General features: G+C 36.2%; 2 protein-coding genes across 2 annotated transcripts; one reads left to right on the top strand and one right to left on the bottom strand.

Annotated features, from left to right (window-relative positions):
• Positions 1–8,329: 8,329 nt before the first annotated feature.
• On the top strand, positions 8,330–9,590 carry LOC113337186. Its single transcript, XM_026582890.1, has 2 exons — positions 8,330–8,493; positions 9,161–9,590. The coding sequence occupies exons 1-2, from the start codon at positions 8,330–8,332 to the stop codon at positions 9,588–9,590; spliced, it is 594 nt and encodes a 197-aa protein (XP_026438675.1).
• An 11,325-nt stretch (positions 9,591–20,915) lies between these two features.
• On the bottom strand, positions 20,916–21,473 carry LOC113337184 (probable proteasome inhibitor). Its single transcript, XM_026582889.1, has one exon. It carries the CDS (start codon positions 21,471–21,473, stop codon positions 20,916–20,918), a length of 558 nt encoding a protein of 185 aa, XP_026438674.1.
• Between the last annotated feature and the right edge of the window lie 1,095 nt (positions 21,474–22,568).

Raw genomic sequence — 22,568 nt, 5'->3', positions numbered from 1 at the left:
GGGGAACCGATCCTAGTAAGAGGTGCAACAATTTACAAGAGGGGAATCGATCCTTGTATGAAGTGCAACAAATTTGTAGTAGATGGGGGAACCGATCCTATGAACATGTGAAACAAGTTTGTAGTTTTGGCGGAACCTGTCATATGGACATGTGCAACCAAATACAGGTAGTTACCATAAGTTGTGGGGAACCTATCCTAGTACCTAGTCAACTGAATTTTGGTAACTAGCGTGACTATGCGCAGTACTCTCGTGGAGTTAGAACCGAAACTTATTTTGGTAGAATCGTTAAACCCATGATTGGGATTTTATAGGATAACCAACCACATAGTTCTTGGAATTCAGACGAACCAATTCTAAATTCATTTGGAAGTGTGGCAAATCGTTTCCAAAATTGTAAGTATGAAAAAGGACTTGCAAAGTAAGGATGTTGACATACTTTGAACATGTGAAATAACTCTTTTCTTTAATTGTTCAAAGATATTTCTTAATAGCTAAAGGAGAATCCCAGGATCGAAATAAAATGAAAATATTTTAATTAAGGTTTCTTAGTTTTTATATGTTATTTAATTTCCAGCAATTAAATGCATGTCTTTAGAAAATAATAATTAGTAATGTGAATTTACTGATTATAGATTTTTTTATTGGGATTTCGGTCAATATTTGGACAGTGCATTTCCAAGAGTTATGAAAACCGATTTATTGTTTATTGCATATCTTTGAGAATATTCGGTTTTTGAAATTCCTTGGTGTCCAAACTTCCTTTTCTATAAATACTGAAGTTTTCATTCCTAGAAAACTAATCCTTAGAGCCAGCAAAACTACCTCAGTAGTGTTGTTACTGGTGGAGCCTCCTATTTGGAGAGGAAAGTAACCTAATTATGCGAAATTTCTCACGGCCGCTCCGTTTAAAGACTTTTTTGGGATTGAGAAGCTCTATTAGTACCATTGGTGGGAAACTAGATAATTGAAGTTTATTTAAGTTTTCGATTGATTTGATTGACTAGCTGTGGTTGAACTTTGATTGCACCTAGTTTGTTTATGCTTGAGAATCTTCTCTTCTGATATAAGATTCACTCAAACTACATCGAAGTTTCGACGGGGATCTTTAGACTGTTTGTAGATCTAAAGACGTCTTGTGATGATTAAACGTTAACAGACTCCATTCTGTGTTTGATTGATCACAAGAGATTTAAGTTAATTGTGTGCAGGTGCTGATTGAAGATTAAAGAAGATTTGAAGGCAAAAAGACTTTTTTGGTTCATAATCTTTGGTGTACACAATACTTGTTTCGGATGGAAAGGGATCCAACTATAATTGGTTTATCCTTGTGATTGATTCGATTGATTAGTTGAGTAGATCGACATCAATTCACTTCTTTGTGATTAATAGTATTGATTGCATAGTCTAACAATTACTTCGGTAGTTGTTGAGAGATTGATTTAAGGACCCGATAAAGGAGTTTATTGGATAAACGGAAGATCCTTTGTAAAACTCATATCACTTTGTTTGAAAAGTGTTGTTACCGAACAGATTTGTTGTTCCTTTACTTTTTGGAATACGAACCAAAGGAATTGTTCCAAGTGCATGATTTACTGCAAGTTGGAGGTGCAGGGATACTGAGGAAACTAGGTGAACTATAGGTTTAGTTTCTTGGTCTCAACTATACGAAGTTAGTTTGATTTTGTATAGAGTCTTAATTATCAGAGTATTCAATTCTGGACTAGGTCCCGGGGCTTTTCTGCATTTGCGGTTTCCTCGTTAAAAAAATCTTGTCGCGTCTTTTACTTTTCTATTTCCGCAATTATAATTATTTTATTATAATTAGAAGTAAAATACACAAACGTTTATTCCTATTTTACTTGATAGACAATCCCTAGAGTTTGGTTAAGTCCTAACCTATTATCAAGTAAACATACTTCGTTGTTGTATTGTCTCGATCTCATATCCATATATGATCACATGAAGTGTTAACCGATTAGTTGTATTATCTCGACTCAGTCTATAGAAAATCACTTTCGTAAAAGGACTTATCGGTGGAAAAGTTTTAGATTGAGGTGTATTTGGATACCCTCATCTTTTCAAGGGATGACCCCCTTTGCTCTCACCTATGGAACGGAAGCGATCATACCAACCGAAGCGATGACCCTTACCACTAAGACCGAGGCTTGGGAAAAGAACCTAACCTCGGACATGATACTCGCTAAGCTAGACGATCTCGAGGAAAACCGAGAAATAGCTCTTCAGAGAATAGAAAATTACCATAGGAGGTGAGCCCGAGAATACAACAAACGTGTTCATCAGAGGCAATTTAGCCCAGGCGACAAACTCTGGCGCGAGATCCCGCCACACCAGCGCGAGTCGGGAAAATTTGCACCCACATCGGAAGGTCCACTCACAGTCATCGCCAAGGCAAGTGATGGAGCATACAGATTTCTCAAACCCAATGGGGAAGAACTACAACGCCACTGGAATATCAAATACCTCAAGCAATACAATGCTTAAACAGCTTATCGCTTAGAAGGTCAAAATATGAAAATAGGGTCTGGACCCCTACTTGTAAAAGGTCATGAAACCTTACCTGAATGTACGAAGGGTTTATAAACCCTCTTTTGAAAATAATAAAATTCCTCCTTTTGCTCACTTATGATTTATTTATTTTGATTGCTTTTTCCTTACATTATCTATTTGTCTGTCACTTTGTTTAATTATGATTTTCTATGTCGAATTTTTTTTCTTTAATTCTTTCTCCATTTTTTTCCCTTTCATGTAGAATAATCACTCCATGTTTGCATCATAATCAAATCCCATCAAGAATATGGCACGGTGCTAGCCACACCTTCCATTCTACAACGAATGATGCGGGTAAAATACCTAAGCTACCCAAGACGGACACAGACCTAAGGCAATGCCATCTAGCCGAGTGAAGCAAGATAAAGCAGGGGAAACCCTAAGCTACCTAAGATGTAAATAGACCTAAGGTAATTCCATCACGATCACGAATCAGATGATGTCCTTCTATAACAAGAGATATCTAGAATAAAGGTACCCCCTTTTGGCTAAGGAAAGAATGACTTGACCGAGATATCGCCCTCCAAGCAATGGTTAATAAACAAGTGAATGAAATAACTGTTCACTTAACCCAGGGGAAAGTGTGACCTAAACTGGACACTATTAAAAAACAAATCCCATAAAGGCGCACTACTAATGCGAGAAGGGAGATATGCTATACTCAAAGTCCAACACCGTAAGAGATGCCTTTATCCAATTAAGGAACTGATCACTCCTTGGCTTTGTCACCCATGGTTGGACCAATAGTATGCACAAAAATCACCCCAAGAGCAAACAAAAACAAAAACATTTCATGATACATATCGAAGAGCAAAATCTATCATACGTATTAATAAGTACGTTAGCAAAAAATATTAAACGCCTCCGACATATGAGGACTTACCAAAAATAATGTTGTTGCCTCCAGAACAACAAAGGACTTGTTAAAGTAACAATGTTCACAGTACTACCTTTAAACACTGCCTCGGAATGAGCACGAGGACTTACTACCCATAATTTCACAACACCTCGGACACAACACGAGGGCATAATAACAAAAATGACGGAAAATTTCTTAAAACAAAGAAATAACAAAAAAGAGCATCACTATTGTTCCTCGCGAGGAACATCCTGCTCGGTATCCATATTATCCTCTCCTTTGACCTCACCGCCGCCAGGAGCAGTTAGCTCTGTAATAGGCTCGGGAGGAACCACTAAGTTGGCAGCAGCAGCGACTCTTTGACGTTCGTGCAAGACAACAAATTTGCATGCATTTGTCATCTTGACCTCGTAGTCAGCATTAAGATTGCTCATCTTCTTATGCTTATCAGCACGTTCATCCTCCAGCTCTTTTTCATGACGATTAACCAAGTCATTAAGCTCTTCATAAAGCTGTTGCTTTTCTACCTTTACCTCTCCCAACTGCTTCTCCAGCTCTGCATTGCGCTTACGAGCCTCTGCAAGATAACAAATGGAAACAGTTAATCAGAAGGAAAATTCACAAGGAATGAAATATAAAAAACCAAAAGTTGCTAATAGGCAACCTTCATGTTCAACTAAAACAGAAGCTAAGGTCAGTTCCACTTGGGCTTTATGATTATCTAAAGCACTAATCTATGCTTCAATAAGTGTTATGGCAGCATCACCAGCAAGGCATGATAACATATGTCTATGGCACTCCTTCTCGAGTTGGAAAAACTCTCTTTTATGTCGAGCAAGCTCTTCTCTATCATCCTCTCCTTGCGCCAGCTGGGGCAGAGGATCGGACTTCCACTCAATAAGCCCATCCTTCTGAGCTCAGAGCAGCTTGACCTCATCCAAGCGAGATACAGCCACCTGCTTAGCTTTATCTAACATCGCACGAAGATCAACAATGCGATTTCGGTGAACATCCACATCCGTCTGAAGTTTTGTATTTTCGTGCTCCAAGGAATCAATTTTGCACTGACGAGAACGTTTGACGGTGGCTACCAATATAGGGACTAATTCATAACTTTAGAACCTATTATGGTGTCGAAAAAATTAGACAAAGGAAAGAATAAATACCTTCCAACTCTTTCTTATCCTGACGAAAGGACAAGGCTTCCTGTTTATCCATCTCCACAGCGAGATGCAATTGCTTGTTCTCGTGCTCCACAACTCTAGCTTGCCTCCTAGCAATGCGAGTCTCGGATATCATCCCGACCCTCAAATTGTTGCTTTAAAAAATCAACAACATCACCAGTTAGATTGGGGAACTAACAAATACATACTATTAAAAATATAGTCAAGTTTTGATAAATGCCGCCTGCACAAGCTGATGTTGAGAGGACTTATCCAAGGAAGTTAAGATACGAGCTTGCTTGTCCTCGCTCAACCGAGCATACTGATTCGAGCATAACATCTTCATCGCCTCGGATCCCCCACCAAACATGGTGGGAGATGAACTAGAAGGAACTGCTGGAGCAGAAGGAAAACCAACAGAAAAGTACTTGGTATGCCAGTACCAACACCACCACCACCACTTGGAACAACATGAACAATATTACCACCACTACTTCCAACTCGAGCACCTACATCGGGGAGAGCACCCTTATCAACGAGATTACTCTCCCGGGGCATTGATGTGTTTTTGAAGTTGTAGTAAAAATGATTCGAGCTCTAAGACTTGTGAAGATTCGAGTTTTTAAATTTAATAAAAATTATATACAAAAATATTAACAAAGTGGGCGAGAGGTACTAGGACTAAGGATTTAGCCAATCTTCATAACATAAGGTCCACTTATTTATTCTCAACAATTTTAGCTCAAGAAATATAAACATGGACTCTATTTTTTCCAAAGTAGATTCTCAAAACATTGATTGTAAATCCTAAGCATGATGTATCAAAACACCTAAGCTAAGCATACATCATCAAATTAAATGACAACCAATTAATTGAAATCATAATTTCAATTAAAATTAATACAAAGTCTTAAAAAGAATTAATAAAATTACCCATGTATGAAGTTCGGCCTCCTCCGTCGTCCCAGTGTTGGGGTATAGGTCATCATGATGAAAACACACTCAAAAGATTTATTTATAGCTCAAATGGTGTTTACAATGGAGAGAAAAAAATAAAATGGTGTAAAACAAGAATTTGCAACTGGTGCAAACTACTGTTAAAGGAACGATACAAGTAAAGTGTAGCAGTCACTGTTGCGATACGACCCGCTAACACTTGTCGGTTGTCACTGTTAAAGAACGAAAGTTACGCTGGGTCTTATGTTCTTCGTGTTCTTCATCCCTGCACCAGCAGAAAACAACAGCAGGAAGCTTGTTGTTCGTCTTGATTTCTCACTCCTCAGCCCTCCTTAAGCCACCAAACTCTCCGCACCTATTCTATGACACTAATGCAACCTATTTAAACCTGAAAAATGCATCGAATCTCCTCCATAACTTCAAAATATCCTCTCTTTATTATTTTTATTCTTACGGAAATATTTTCCATTTTTTGATCTTCCACGCGTTCTCAGCTATCAAACCTCCCTTATTTATCTTTTTCACACATCTCTGTAGTGCAACACACTCCAAACTCATGCATTACGCGCCTCAAACTCGTGTAAAATTTACTTGAACCCGTGAAAGCTTGTGTCCACTGTTTTGGATTGAAGCACCTTATACATCCAAATTTGATCGATAAAATGACCCATACTAGCTTTTTTATGACATATCACATCTACCCATAAAGTTTCAGCGATTGAATCACCCAAAAACTCCTCCAAAATCCGATCAAAAATTCTGCCAGGGAATAAATAGTTTTCCCGCCAAAATTGATTTTTTTGAATTTGAGAAGAAGATGTCCTCCCCCTAATCTTGTACGGTTGTCCCTTTAGCACTTGCCTTATGGGGTGCAAATATTAATTTTTGGGTGTAAATAGTAATTTTTCTGGGGTTCCTCCGATACATTCTTGAGGTGCTTCCGGTGCATTTCTGGGGTGCCTTTATTACTTTATCATGTGGTGTAAAACACCACTTTTCGATCCAATTTCGCCGCAAAAGCTTATTTCTCTAAAAATACCTACAAAGACATAAAATAACAAAATAAATACAAAATCGAACACTAACAACATATACAATTGAGATATATTAGACACAATAATGCTTCTATCAGGCATCCTCACCTCCGATAAGGTAGCAGTGCAATCGGGATTGATAGGATCATCCAACAAGGATTGGTCAACACCATCAAAAAATCCATCACCAAGTTCCATCATTTCATTCTCACCAAAAAGAGCACCAATATCAACATCCAAAGCATGTTCTGCAACATCCACATGATTAGTAGATGGGCCAGAACCATCAACAACCCTCATTCTCTGTCAAAAAATGGCAGCATATGCTACGTCATAAAACAAGGGCAAGGTAAATATACGTTAAAACATTAAGACAATATTTTCTACCTTAGCATCCTCAATAGCTCGGACAGTTTGTGATGATTACCTATGAGGAGTAACCCATCTAATCTCCCATAGCTTATAAGGTGGCAGATGACTATGCATCCCGGGAATCCCGGGAAGAGCATTGCCAAGCTCATCCCAACCAAAACCACTTTGGTTCATGAGTCTTGCGGAGTGTAAAATTGCTGGGGTTTGGAGGATCCAAATCGGACATTAACAAGGGGCCCTTGATAGCTTTGCGGGATCGAGAAATTCCAACTCCAAAGCCCTCAAAAGTATCGGACTGTTAGCACCAATAGTTCTCCACAAAAGTCTCAGGTGTATATAAATCCATCTGAGAAGGAACGAACTCGTTCTGCTCGTTCTTAGTAACCTTACCTTTACTTTGCCGAGAACATTCTCGGGCGATCCTATAAAAGTTACAATTGGGTTGAAATATACCTTGCTGAGGACTGAGCTGACAAAGCACCTCGTACTGGAAGGGATCTAGTGGGCAATACAAAGGAAGGCGAAGTCCAGTATCGAGCTGACCCACCATCACGACGATCTCGTTGGGACCACAAGGGTTATCCTCAGGGATATTCTTTGTCGAAACGCCGTCCTGACCCGCCAGACTGGAAAAAAGAAACATCAAATCTCCTCATACGATAAGTAACTTTGACCGTCATAATATAAGCAGCATCAGACATACCATAAGAACGACTGGTACTAGGAGTTCTCATTTGTCTCTTCTCAGCACTAAAAAGTGTAAAACGAAAGAAGAATCAGAACTTACATTGATGAAAAAACCAAGTGAAGACACCAAAAAATAAAAAGAAGTAACCATGGTGATCTCCCGCGGACGTAGGTCTTCATGGCCGAACCACATTATATGCTTGTGTTAATCTTTACTTTTCATGTTCTTTACATCTTGTTTATCTTTGAACCTTGAATGTTAGTAGTTTTATATCCTTTATATCTACTTGGGTATAGTCATCAAAAAAGATGCAGTTACAAGTCGAGTACAACCACTGTGGGGGTTGTCGGGCGTTTCAAGTGCGCATAGAAAAGGTATTTCTCATTAAAAATTAGTATTGTGTAAAAAGTATTTATGTTGTTATTTGTTGATATTTTCTCTTCTTCATCCATAAAAAAGTTTTGGGAGTGAAAGCTGTCAAAATACAAACGTTTCACGATATTCACATGCATATCAAAGGGGCTCAACGTGTTTGGATATATGAAACAGCTCACGTTCAGTATGTAAGTTGAATCGAGGATTACATTTCTAATTACAAATTCTTTATGTACTTTCTTTACACCCATGCAATACTTTATAACGTTTTCTTAACTATGGATATTGTAGTTTAGTGTAAATTAAAAAGATGCATGAGCAAGGCATTGTGGCAGGGGGCACACCTGATGAAAATGAAATATATGACGAAGTTCTGAAGAGGAAATTAAAAATACACCATAACCGCAGACTTTCTGATGAGGAGATAAAAGAACTCTTTGCACTCCTTGCAACGAAGGATGATAAAATCAAGCAGTACGAAGACCAAGTTCAACAGATGAAATAAGATGTTGCAAGTTTTCGACAAAATGTCCTTAATCAAGTATTGGCTCGTAATACAAATGTTGCTCCAAGCTTGGATACTATTCAGGAAGATGCTTAGTTACTTATTTTCCTAAAATCACTACCTTTGAAGTTTATTAAGTGATAAGCACGTAAGTGCAACATTTTATACCCATATTTATATTAGTTAGGACCCGATATTTTGACTAATGACACTATTTTAGTGTTTTTTTGCAGAAAGTACTAGCGAATCCGATCACAGAAAGATATATGGCTTTTACTTAGTCCTTCGGTGGGTTACATTTACAAAAGAAGATAAAGAAAAATCAACAAGATATTACAGTAGAAACTCTATAAATTAATGCTGTTGGGACCATCAAAATTTATTAATTAAGCCAGATATTAATTAACCGATAAATTAATAATTATTAATTTATATATTAATTAATATTTTATTAACTTATAGATAAATTTCATATCAAATAATTAGTTTTTATAAAAACAAAATACCATATCATATTGAAGGAATACAAAATGTTGAATTATTTTTTTTGTCACCAAACACAACTTCAAATATTCAACCTTTTGACGCAGGGATTATATGAGCTTTTAAAATGCATTATTTTCGTTGATTTTATAGCAGTCTTTTGGAAGGCTATGAATTAGCGGCGTCAAATCCAGAAAAAATACATGTGTTAGATGCAATGAATCTTGCAATTTCAGCATGGACTATCGACGTTCGTACAACTAGACTAGCAAACTGCTTTCGTCATTGTAAACTTCGATCAACAAATAACAGAAGTTTATACAATCTGGTTGAACATACAAACAGTGAAATCACTCAAGACTTGCAAAATTTGATCGAGAAGTTAGGCTATCGCAATTCAATGAATGGCAAAGATGTCCTAAATTATCCGGAAGAAAATGAAGTTACACAGTTGTTGACTGATGAAGAAATAATCGAGAACGTTATGGGAACCGATAAAGATGTGGAAAAAGAGGATGAAAGTTCTACAATAGAGCCCCCTTCACGAAACGAGGCTATTAAAGCGGCAATCACATTTGAATAATTTCTTGTTGAGCTATGAGAAAACAACACCAAGAATTCTTACAATGATAAGAAAAATTAGAGATGAAACTCAATGCAATATTGATTTTAGCAAAAAATAGAAGACAATTAAATCATTTTTCAAATAGTATTCGCAAATCATTATTGTGTTATATATAATATATTATTAATTTATATTTCATGTGGGACCTATATAGGTTATCAAAAAAATATTATCTTATACTTTTAGCGAATTATTAATTTAACACGTTGTCCTCGACTAAGGATCGGTAAAAAAATATTATTTAAAAGAGTTTATTAAATAACCAGTATTAATTAAAAAGTTTCTACTATATATTTATTATTCAATATTTGTTTGCTATGGAAAGTGGAGCTTACATAGAAAGTACTAAAGTTGTACTTGATGGCCGAGGAAAGAGTAATTTGTGGTCAAATTTAGTTAATGAAATAGTACACATTTACGGTGGTAGTAAAGATATTTGGGGTGTTTGTCGCATGCACTATTCAAACTAAGATATGGAGGAAGCATGCAGGTGACTCGTTATGGAAACAATTGATTATATTAATAAAGAACAAATATCTTCTTTCCTCCATTAGTGGTACGAGATTGAAAAGATGGCATGCATGAAATGACATGGATTTGGCGACCATTCGATGAATGGATTCTTTGAGAGGATTAAGCCGGAAGAGGAGGAGGCGGCACGCAGCCGTAAACGGGGAGTGGAGTTTGATTTCTCCCGTTTGATTTCAAAATTAGTTAGGGATTTATTCATATTTGGTTATGGTTTTTAAGAAAGTCATGGCTAACTAATTTCATGTTAAGGTGAAAGGATGAACTTGTAAGATTTATTTAGTTTTATGAACAAGGATTTTCTCTCCATTGAACTTAATTTTAATAATTTTGTCTCTCTATCAGTGTTTATTATCTAGCTAGATTTTTCATGTGCTATGCCATGTATAGTTCATTTTTGGATTAGTAGAAAAACCCATTGAACTTAAGTAATAATTGAGTTATGAATATTCCTTGACTCTTCATGCCATGTATGATTAGTGCTTAGAAATTCTACTTTCAGGTGAAAACAAATAATTCATTTTTGATGATTCTTATCAATGATTTGTAAATGCAATATCTTTCCTGTATGAGTAGTTAGGTTTGCCGCTCTACATGAGTATTTTTGAGGCCCTATGTGATTGAATATGAGTAAAGTGCCTACAACGGATTCCCGGATCTTTAGCTCTCTCACACCCTAGTTACCGTCTTTACCAATTCCCCAATACCTTGGTGGTTGTCATCGTAGACATCTACCCCAGAGGTCTGGGATCAAGTCTTGGTATAAGGCATAATATATAGTAACCTAGTTACCGTCTTTCTCTGAGAATATATTTTATTAGTTTAGTTTCATTATTTCGTTTTCAATTTATAAAAATCCAAAATATTCTTTCTTGTTATTTTATTTAGAGATATTGATTATAGTGTTTCCACCGCTTCCTATGGGTTCGACCCGTACTTGCCTCTGTCTACTAGTTAGACACTGTGCGATTGCGGTTATTATATATATATGGGTATTCCCATATCCTATCAATTTTTGGCGCCGCTGCCGGGGAGTGGTAGCAAAAATACTCACTAGTTGATATCACTGTATATAATTTATTTTTAGTTTTTGTACATAATTTATTTTTATTTTTATTTTAGATTTTCTGTAGTTTCTTTTTACGCAATTTGTTTGAATTTTTTTTTAGGTACTTTAGTTTGAAGTGTTGCTGGCGAAAAGGAAGTATGAACTCGCAAAGCTTTTTCAAGAGCCATTTGGAAGATCCGTTAGAGGTATGCTTAACTCATTTAGGGTATGATTTTGATGATGATAATGTTATTTTTGAAGTCAATGCGTTGTTAGACTCCACACCGCTGCTAGACACTAATAAATGGAAGCCCAAACTAGAACCTCTAGTTTTATTAGAGTCTCGACTAGTTTCATTAGACGAGAAAGCTTCGACCTTGACCCTAAATCCATTAAGTTCTGAATTTTTTCGTCTTGATGATATTGATAATGAAACCGTTTTAGATGATAATGGGTCTATGAGTGGTGATAATATCGCCCCATTGAGATCTTGTTCCGTGGATGAATTTGAACCAATATCTGGGAAAATGTTTTGAGCTCGCACTGCGCGAGCAAGTATGAATTCGCAGCTTTTTGATGGTCGGATTTCAGAGATTTGACATCACCAAACTCTAGACTTAACCACGGTTAAGTACCCGAATTTACATAACAACCCCACATATCTTCTTCTTATTTATGGCGCCAAGAAAAGAGTATTACTATTAGCAAGATCATCACTTGATCAACACTTGAATCCCCATGGACAAGAATGCATGTAATCAATGGGTTATTTTTTTTTTCATCTGCCAGTTTTCTCACCTCCGCTTCTATAATCCATCAACGACGGCAATGAAGAAAACACTGCTAAAATCGTTACAATCATCCACGCATTCATACATTGGCTGCCATGGAACATCTTAATAATAAGACAGGGTCATAGGAGTAAAGATTAAAAGTATGAAGACAAGTATGTCTTTATGTTTAAATTAAATGCTAGCAAAATTTCAAAGTGGCTGCTGATGCCTCATGATATAAAGCTGATATGATCACCACTAGCCTAATTCGACCTTAATCGATATGTGACTAGTGATTTTGTTGCACGTGTATTTATGGATCAAGCAAGCTCCTTCGATCATGTATCTGAAGCTGTCTACAAAAAGGTATACCCCCAAACCCGTACAACTCCAAATACTTGGGAATCCAGCTTGCAAGTTAATCTTAATATATAGTTTCTTCATCAACTCTTTTAAATCAATTGAATTTTCAAGTTTCTTTTCAAGATGGGTTTCCGATTGCCAGGAATTATTCCGGCCAATTCTGATCAATAACATCTTTGAAGTACCAATTTCGGGAAGGCAGAAGAGAAACCTTGGAAAAGAAACGGCAGTTGGGACAAAAGTCCGGATAGATAACTATGGTTAAGTCAGAGTTCGATGACGTCACGTGTCTCTTATCCGACGGTCATGATGCTACGAATTCATATTTGCTCTCGCAGTGCAAGATCAAAATCTTTTTCCAATATCTGCCGCGGAAATTATTTCAACTGATTTAGAACCTGATTTAGAGAGTGTTCTGTGAATAAAAATTGTCAAACAATTTGAAATTGTTACTTGCCAGAGGGATTTAATTATCTCTTATATTTTTCTATTGGGAATGGATTTACACATTTTTTTGGAGGGTTATAGTGTTTACAGGTTCATATTTTCAGCTGACTGGAATAGTTGGGATGATCCCCAACTTTTCAGACTATATATATATATGATTGGCAGTTTACTTTGGTGTATTAGCACCATGTTTGAGATTATTAACGTGCGCAAGCAGGGATACAAAAACCTTTTCCTTCATGGGAGTCAACCCATAAGATTTGTTCCCTTTATTTTTTTTTATTTTTTATTTGTTTGCTTGAATTTCCCATCTTAATTTATACGTTGGATGACTCAATTACATTGAGGACAATGTAACATTTAAGTGTGGGGGAGTGGCATTTTCGTTAGAAATTTTCATTAAAAAAATTGCATGGTATGACCAGCCGTAGAGCGGGTCTTAAAAAAAAATATAAAAAATGATGACCGGCTGCATAGCGGGTCTTTTTCATTCTTTTTCTGATTTTCATTTTATGACCAGCTGTGGAGCGGGTCTCGTAAAAAAAAAATCATTAAAAAAATTGCATGGTATGACCCTCCGTAGAGCGGGTCTTAAAAAAAATTATAAAAAATGATGACCGGCTGTTTAGCGGGTCTTTTTCATTCTTTTTTAGATTTTCATTTTATGACCAGCTGTGGAGCGGGTTTTGTAAATTTTTTTTTTTTTTTTTTGCATTTTATGATCAGCTGTTGAGTGGGTCAATTTTTTTCGTTTTCTTATCATGTTATAACCAGCTGTTGAGCGGGTCTTTCTCTAAAACACTATTTAGTGGTTCGTCTCGATGTTTAGCAGACTTCTTTGCACCATTGTTTAGTGATCCCGTCTCGCTGTTTAGCAGATAACCTGTCTCGCTATTTAGAAGACATCACTTCATATCCAGCTGTTTAAGCGGATACATTCTTTATTTCACTCGAGGGCTAACAAAATATAAGTGTGGAGTGTGATAAGTAAATAAATGTTACGCTTTATATCCATATTTATATTAGTTAAGACTCGATATTTTGATTAACGACATCATTTTAGTGCTTTTTGCAGAAAGTACTCGCAAATGCGACCACGTCAAGATATATGGCTTTTACATTTACAAAAGAAGATAAAGAAAAATCTAACAAGATATTACATTTATTATTCAACATTCGTTTGCTATGGAAAGGGGAGCTTACATAGAAAGTACTAAAGTTGTACTTGATGGTGGAGGAAAGAGTAATATGTGGTCAAATTCAGTTAATGAAATAGTACACATTTACGGTGGTAGTAAAGATATTTGGGGTGTTTGTCGCATGCACTATTCAAACTAAGATACGGAGGAAGCATGCAGGTGACTTGTTATGGAAACAATTGATTATATGAATAAAGAACAAATATCTTCTTTCCTCCTTTAGTGGTACGAGATTGGAAAGATGACATGCATGAAATGACATGGAAGCCGGAAGAGGAGGAGGCGACACGCAGCCGTAAACGTGGAGTGGAGTTTGATTTCTCCCATTTGATTTCAATTAGTTAGGGATTTATTCATATTTGTTTATGGTTTTTAAGAAAGACATGACTAACTAACTTCATGTTAGGGTAAAAGGATGAATTTGTAGGATTTATTTGGTTTCATGAACAAGTGTTTTCTCTCCTTTGAACTTAATTTTGATAATTCCGTCTCTTTATCAATGATTATATTCTGGCTATATTTTTCATGTGCTATGCCATGTATAGTTCATTGTTGGATTAGTAGAAAAACATTTGAACCTAAGTAATAATTGTGTTATGAATATTCCTTGACTCTTCATGCCATGTATGATTAGTGCTTAGAAATTCTACTTTCAGGTGAGAACAAATAATTCATTTTTGATGGTTCTTGTCAATCATTCGTAAATGCAATATTTTCCATGTATGAGTAGTTAGGTTTGCCGCTCAATATGAGTATTTTTGAGACCCTTTGTGATTGAATATGAGTAAAGTGCCTACAACTGATTCCCAAATCCTTAGCTCTCTCACACCCTAGCTAGTTACCGTCTTTCTCTGAGAATATATTTTATTAGTTTAATTTCATTATTTCGTTTTCAATTTTTTAAAATCCAAAAATATTCTTTCTTGTTATTTTATTTAGAGATATTGATTATAGTGTTTCCACCGCTCCCTGCGAGTTCGACCCGTACTTGCCTCTATCTACTAGTTAGACACCGTGCGATTACAGTTATTATATATATATAGGGTTTCCCATATCCTATCATTAAGTTTATTAAGAGTTTGGCTTAGGTGGATGTTTAAAATTGTCTCTTTTCAGTTTGTTAAGTGAGTGTCTCTGCATAGGGGTGTAAATAATACCCGAAAATAATCGGCCTGCCTGTATCCGCCCGAGCTCGCCTGTACCCGAAGTAGCCCAAAGCTTGTTATGGCCCGTTATGGACCACCCGGCCTGGCCTGGATTAATTTATTGGGCGGTCTCGGGCTTTACGATTAATTATGATGCCCGACCTGATACCCAGCCTGGTGCCCGGCCTGAAAGCCTTCTATGTGCCATTAATCATTTAATATCCTCTTAAAAAGACTTAAAAGTTACAATTTTATAATTGTCAATTTTGTGTCAAGAAAAATAAAATATATAATTGTTTTTTTACTTATAATTAACCTTTTCAAAACATTAATGGTAATATATTTTCTTATTAGAAAGTTTATTGTACTCTAATTAATTATTTATTATAGGCTAAAATTAAAAATTTGTCAGTGTAATTTAAATATAAAATAATACTATAACTTATGATATGCGATGTTGGAAAGGAAAGGATATTGTATTTAATACCATTCATTTGAAAATTTAAACTTAAAAAAAAAAAAATTCATAATAGTGGCCTGTCCGGCCCGATCTGGCCTGCCCGTATAAAAAGCGGGCTTTGGACGGTCTTTGGGTAGCAAATTATCTACTTGTACCCGGCCTGTCCGGCCTGAATTTGGTTACGGGCTCACAAATATTAAGCCTGGCCTGCCCGGCCTGTCTTATTTCTGGGTCGGGCGGCCCGGCCTGCCCGAATTTACACCCCCATCTCTGCATTGTTAGTTTGTTTAGTGTCAGGTCTTTTAAACATTTTCAGTAATGTCTAGTTTGTTTTTTTTTAAGTGTGTGTTTCTCTTTTCCCGTCATTTTATGTTTTCCATACTTTTCTGTTATATACGTATTTCCTGTTGGATTTGTGGTGATTTATTTCGATGAATATTTGTTTAACTAGCCTATTTGGTAGGATTATATGTTGGTACCATCACAAGAATATTTGTTTCAAGCATGAGCTTTGGGGTCATGATAGACGCATTTATGTGTCTAATTTGTCCCAATTGTTTATATTGTTAGTACTCTATTTTGTACTTATTTGGTTATTTTATGTCTTTGTAGGTGTTTTTGGAGAAATAAGCTTTTGCGGCGAAATTGGCTAAAAAGTGGTTTTTGCGCTCGTGGGAGAAAATTACTATACGGACTCTCACTTTGGATAAGGGGTAACCTAATTACTAAGGGGAACCCCATTTCAGGGCATGTACTAAAGGGACACCGGAACTGGATAGGGGGAGGTCATCTTCAAAGTTTCAAAACTGGATTTTGGCGGGAAAAAAGGCAGCAGCGTCAACAGTTTTGGATCAATGATTTGAGCGACCTAGGAGGCGATTAAATGGGCAAATTTGGTACCCACGGACTCTACAAGACATAAGGGACCTGTTAGAATCGATTAGACCCATCTAATTGGGCTGGATAAGTCAGAAAATCCACACAAAGTCAAGACAGTGCACACGGTTTCTGTTTAGGGTTTGAGATTAGTTTGAGAGATTTATGGGATATCTTGCGTGGGATATACATCAAAACAGTTGGGTAAAAGTCCTAGAAGATATTTGAGACGAGAGAATAGCTGGAAACAGCCTATAACGCAACAAGAAGAAGATTATTCTTCAAACAACCCGTAAAGAATAATGGAGATTTCCAAGGGGTTTGATCGAGTTTCAAGGGGATTTAAAGCCTATAAATAGTTGGTTTTATGTCAGAGAAGGGGGAGGAAGAGTTAGGGGTCGATTGGGAGGCCAGCAGAGAGGCGCAGGAGGAGTTGCAGGAATTGTACCTGCTGCTGCTGCTGCCATTAACAAACCTTGAAGAACACGAAGAACGGACTGCTCAGAGCAGTCTTATTTTCTGCAGCGTCAACAGCAACAGCTGGTGTCGTTGTTTTACTGCAGCTCACCGGTATCGTTTCTTTCTGGACGAATTTTGTGGGTCACAGAACCACTGTTTTATATTTTTCACTCTTTTAATCATATTTTGAGCATCAAGTATGTATTTTGAGAACATGATTATTATGAGTAGCTAAACCCCAATACTGGGATGATGGAGGAAACCATTCTTTATGCATGAGTAATTTTATTTAATTCTTTTATGACTATTTGCACTATTATGAATGGAATTATGAATTTTATTGATTATTTGTGATTTTGTCTGATGATGTATGCTTAATCCATGAGATTCTTGATGCATCATGCTTATGATTTACATATAATACTTACAAAATCTATTTTTGGCAAAGTAAGAGTCGATATTTGTTATCAATATAAGCTTTAATTGTCTAGAATTAATAATTGAATCGCATGAGTATAAGAATTGGTGAAATCCTGAGTCCCGGTATCTCTTGATCCTGTGACAATTTTGTATATATTTTTGTTTATAAATCTATTCAAGACCGAGCATCGAATCCGTATTTACCGCAAATCGAATTACTACAACAGGTCACCATGAATTGACATTATGACAAGAATATTTATTTTCTTCTTGGGTTAATACAAGTTTGAGAAACCAAGAACAACACGGACCTGAAGGAAGACACGAAGTTTGTGGTTAAATTAATTTGGATTCCGAGAAGTTAGATGTGTTGTTGTTGAAATTGAGTGATGAACGGAGAAATTAAAAGGAGTATTTGAATTTGATAGGATTGGGTAAAGAATTTCCGAGTTTAATGGTTTGAACTGCTTGCTTTCTTCATTCAATAACATTTCTTATATTTATATACAAACTAAGTAGATAGTGATAGACACAAAGAAGATATCTCATACGTAAGTAAGACCTAGTCTATTTACAACTGTTTTCCTTAAATAACTTGATCTAAGTTGTTAGTCCAAGTTGTTATAGAAATAAGTCGTAAAGTTGAGCTGCAGAGAAGTTAAAGTTGTTGTAGAACGTCGATTATATTTCATTACTGGGAGAAGTGGGTTTTCTCCAATTTGAATTATCGGCCAAGAAATTGAGGTGTTTCTGTTAAAATTGAGTGGTCGACGGAGAAATTAAAAGGAGTATTGGAATTTGCATAAGATTGGGAGAAGCTTGGATCAGCTCACTCTTTTGATATTAATATTAATCAATCAGTTGATTGTGTTTAAACCATTATTTCTTTCTCTTAAACGGTTGGATTAAAGTTGCATATCCTTTTGTTTTAGCTCCGGGATCGGAGTTGTTTAACTATTTTTAGGAGTGGATTCTCCTAGATTACGTTTATTAATCGATTGTTTCCGTTGTGCCATATTATTAAGTGTGTAATATTGTTATATTGAACCTATTTATCATGTTTTTAGAGATTTTTCCATTTGACAACTCTTATTTGAAAGGTCACCAATTTTTTATTTTCTAATTCAAGCTTATGCAGAGCCAATTAAGAAAATCGCCAACTTGTTTTGTACAAGATCGGTCCAAATCGGCAGAAGCATCCTTGTTAATCGTTAAAAATCATAAATGATTTGAAACCATAAATTGCATCGGTTATATAGCTTGTAACGCTTACTGGATTAGTAGAATATTGGCAGTCTATTGAAATTTCATTTCCTTCCAAGAAACTTTACTATGAAATGGAGCCACCTGCAATTAGGTTGATTCTCATAACAGATTATATGTGAAAAGAATAGTTTGGAAAATTCTATCATGTTAGTTCAGTCCTTATATCATGAATTTAATAGAAACGAGTTAATAAACATACCTGGCTGAGTAATAATTTTGATCAAACTCTTATATCTCCAAAAGCTGCAGGAGCAAAATTGAACATGATGATACATTAGGGAATATAATTCATTCGACAAAGCAAATTGTGGTGATGTTGTTGGGCTTGGGCCTCAATCAGTCGAGACTGATTTTTTTTTCTTTTTTTTAATAAAAAGAACGATTTTCTAGGGACCATTCTTTTTTTCCTGAGGGGACCATGATTTGATTAGGCCACATTCCCTTTAGTTATAAGGGGTGTCCTAAAACATTGAAGTGACTAACCTACCCTTAACCTAATTTAATTTAAAACCAACCCAATAACCACCTATATATATATATAACCACCACCTCCTCCCACCACCACCGCCGATTACCACCACCACCACCTCCGATTATCACCACCACCAACCACCACCGCCCACCACCACCGATTACCACCACCGCCCACCGCCGCCGATTACCACCACCACCACCACCAACCACTGATTACCACCACGACCTCCTAATACAACCACCACCACCACCACTATATATATAGCTTAATTTAAAAAATTAACAAAGATATTCTCTCAAATCGATTAGTTGTCATTCGTTTTTGGTTGAATAAATGAGAAGTAATCATCAAAATGAGTTGAAAATGGAAGTTGCAAAGAGGTTTAATGGAGGGTTTTGTTTTCAGAGAAAAGTTCAGTTATCACGAATTAGATTTTTCTTAACCGAACTTAGAGTTCGATTGATTCGCAAGAAAATACTTTTAACCGAACTCCTTGTTTTAGAAAAACATAAGTCCATAAGTTCGGTTCCTTCGCAAAAATGTTAAGTTTTCTTTATAACCGAACTCTACGTTTGAAACTTCGAAACTGAACTCTACCGAATTCTCCAAGAAATAAATTTTGTAGTGACCGAACGTTTTCCTAATTGCATATATGCATATATAAGCCCAGTTCGGTTGATTCGCAAAATATGTTGAAGTTTGCGAACCGACCGAACTTCTAACACTAGGTTACTTTTAACCTGCAGTTCGGTTGGGAATTTTTTTTGCAACTAACCGAACTATTAGGTTCGGTTGGGAACTTGGTTGCGTTCAAGTTTGCGAACTAACCGAACACACAAGATGTACCCAAATAATTTTATAAGCCTAGTTCGGTTGATTCGCAAAATATGTTGAAGTTTGCGAACCAACCGAACTTCTAACACTAGGTTACTCTTAACCTGCAGTTCGGTTGGGATTTTTTTTTGCAACTAACCGAACTATTAGGTTCGGTTGGGAACTTGGTTGCGTTCAAGTTTGCGAACTAACCGAACACACAAGATGTACCCAAATAAATTCTTAAGTTCAAAGTTCGGTTACCTACAATTTTATCCAAGGTAACCGAACATTACACTGTATGACCAAAACCTCCATTAACGAGCGAGTTCGGTAACCTGCGTGTTTGGAAAACGTAACCGAACTACACTTTCAGGTGTGTTCGGTTGCATGCTCTTGACATATGGTAACCGAACTGGCACAAACTACATAAAAAAATTTATTTTTTTGAAAGTTTGGAGCAATTCAACCAACATTATCTAAGTTTGAAGCATACATGGGTACCCAAATACCCTTCCTCCGGTTGTGGTTGGTAAAATCCATCGTTTTTCATGTTTTCCTTCTTCATCTTCTCGAACTTTGCTCTCTCAATAATTCCACTTCTTTAAAAAAAACATCTGATTTTTTAATCTCACTAATAATCTTTAACTTAATCATCTCACTAATCATTACACTAACTATTATTAACACTAACTAATCATCACTCAAAATTAATCAGGATGGTATTTATGTATTAATATAAATATCTAGATAAGGGGTGATCTAGATTTATTTCTAATGTCTTTACCCAAAATAAAATCATGGTCCCTTCAAAAAAAAAACCATGATCCCAAAAATGGTTCTTTAATAAAATGTCGAGACTCAACTAATACAGCCCAAATCCTTAAAAAAAAAACAGACCTCGTATCCATGTTAAGCAAATTGAAAAATAAAATAAAAAAGTAAATAAAAATATATAATTCGGGGTTGTGTGTCGACCTCATCTCCATGCTAAGCAGCTTTTCATCCGGATCAAAATACGAAACTCGGATGATCCTTTAACCAGGTTATCATCATCAAGTTCTGGATACCAGGGTTGATCAAAATCTCAAAATTCAACTTACTGAATATCTTAACATCCAACTTCTTTACCAGCTCATCAAAATTCCTATACTGGTTAGCGAAATTTGTCGTCCTTTCGTCTCCTCCTCCTCCGTTATAATCATTAACATTGATTTGAAGCCCGAGAGGTTCCTTATCTGGGTACTTGCTGCTCAGAAAATCAATCACCAAGTAATCTCCCATGACCAAACACTTGACTAGTACTGTGTACTTGACACCGGCCTTAACAACTTTCGAGTAAACAAACCCATATGAATCCTCACTCTGATTCCACCCCACGATTGGAATCTCATCTGAAGGTGGAGAAGTCAGAATGGTGTCTGAATAAGCTGCAGATCCTGTTGCATTTAGAAAATACCCAGAATTCAAGAACATTGCATGTACTGCAAACACAATTTTATCGTGCGCATTACGAAAATTAGGTCGTATTGCTCTGATTATAGCCATAACACCTTCTTCATTGGCCATTAGTGGTGCTTCAAATTTTGAAATCAAATACTAATAGTGTTGGGTGTTTTTTTCCGGATATTACAATACTAGAAGTGCTTATATAGGATTCAATGATTCCCAGTAGTCTGAGGTCTAAGAAAAGGAAACAATATATCGGAAAGAAAAGAAAACAAAACCCTAAACTAGGAAACAGACTAGAACTAGAAAAGAGAAAAGATGTTGGACTAGTCTTTCACATTTACAAAACGTGCTGAATTGTAGGTGTTAACGTTGAGTCTTTTAACTTCACATTAGGAAGTAATAGTCGTGTGCTAAAGGGGAATGTCACTATATATTAATGTTTTAGTTTATAACCAGCCATGTTGTAAGTGAAAGTGGTAAAAATTAGATCAATAACCATGTAGTTCTCTGTTTTTCATTAGTTTGTTTTTCTCTCTACTCCTCTCTGGATCCATGAAACTCCAACAATTCTATGATTAATAACTTTTCTTTGGTGTTAACGAGTTTCAAACTCACGCCATTAGTATTATCACCCTAACTTTACCACTGTCTTTGCGCAGTTATGTGATCCTTACTTACTAGGCCGGCAGAAGATGGTACAAAGTATACATCACGCTCAGTGCGTAACAATTTCTTTCAATATCAGTGTTTAAGTCAAATTATTGAGACTTTTTCAGTAATCCGTTCACTTCTTTTTCAACAAAGGTAGAAATTAGGCAAGGCATGTCCTAAAAATAGCCTCAAAGACGTATAAGTAGATGCACTATGAAAACCCCTTTGGATATCGGCGTTAGCACGGAATATGCCTCGGTCAAGCACAACAAGCTCATCTGTGAATTCAACCCCTTTGTTTTGTTGCTTAATTTTGCACAACTCTGGTATGCCGATTATAAAAATGAACGCCAGTTAGTATAGCTATTGACGATAATCATTTTGATCACATAATTTTGATCATTTTATTTTCATTCTAAAATCTCTTATAATCATAATCATGAAGGTAGTTTACCAAGCCTGGTTGCTTCTTCTCTTTGCAATAGTTTCTTTGTTTGCCATTAATACAACATTTCATATATGAATGGCTAGCTAACTAATCTTTAATCTTCTTAGTTCGGA

The sequence above is a fragment of the Papaver somniferum genome, unplaced genomic scaffold (assembly GCF_003573695.1).
Source record: "Papaver somniferum cultivar HN1 unplaced genomic scaffold, ASM357369v1 unplaced-scaffold_158, whole genome shotgun sequence".
NCBI lineage: Eukaryota > Viridiplantae > Streptophyta > Magnoliopsida > Ranunculales > Papaveraceae > Papaver > Papaver somniferum.
The sequence above is the reverse complement of the archived record's forward strand: the minus strand, read 5'-3'. Positions and strand labels throughout refer to the sequence as shown.

What these genes read in the sequence shown, in the direction of transcription:
- LOC113337186 (XM_026582890.1), top strand. Translation starts at nt 8,330, where the DNA reads ATGCATGAGCAAGGCATTGTGGCAGGGGGCACACCTGATGAAAATGAA. An exon ending in AAGGATGATAAAATCAAGCA is followed by an intron (nt 8,494 to 9,160) that starts GTACGAAGACCA and finishes TTGATTTTATAG; the next exon opens with CAGTCTTTTGGAAGGCTATG.
- LOC113337184 (XM_026582889.1), bottom strand. Translation starts at nt 21,473, where the DNA reads ATGGCCAATGAAGAAGGTGTTATGGCTATAATCAGAGCAATACGACCT.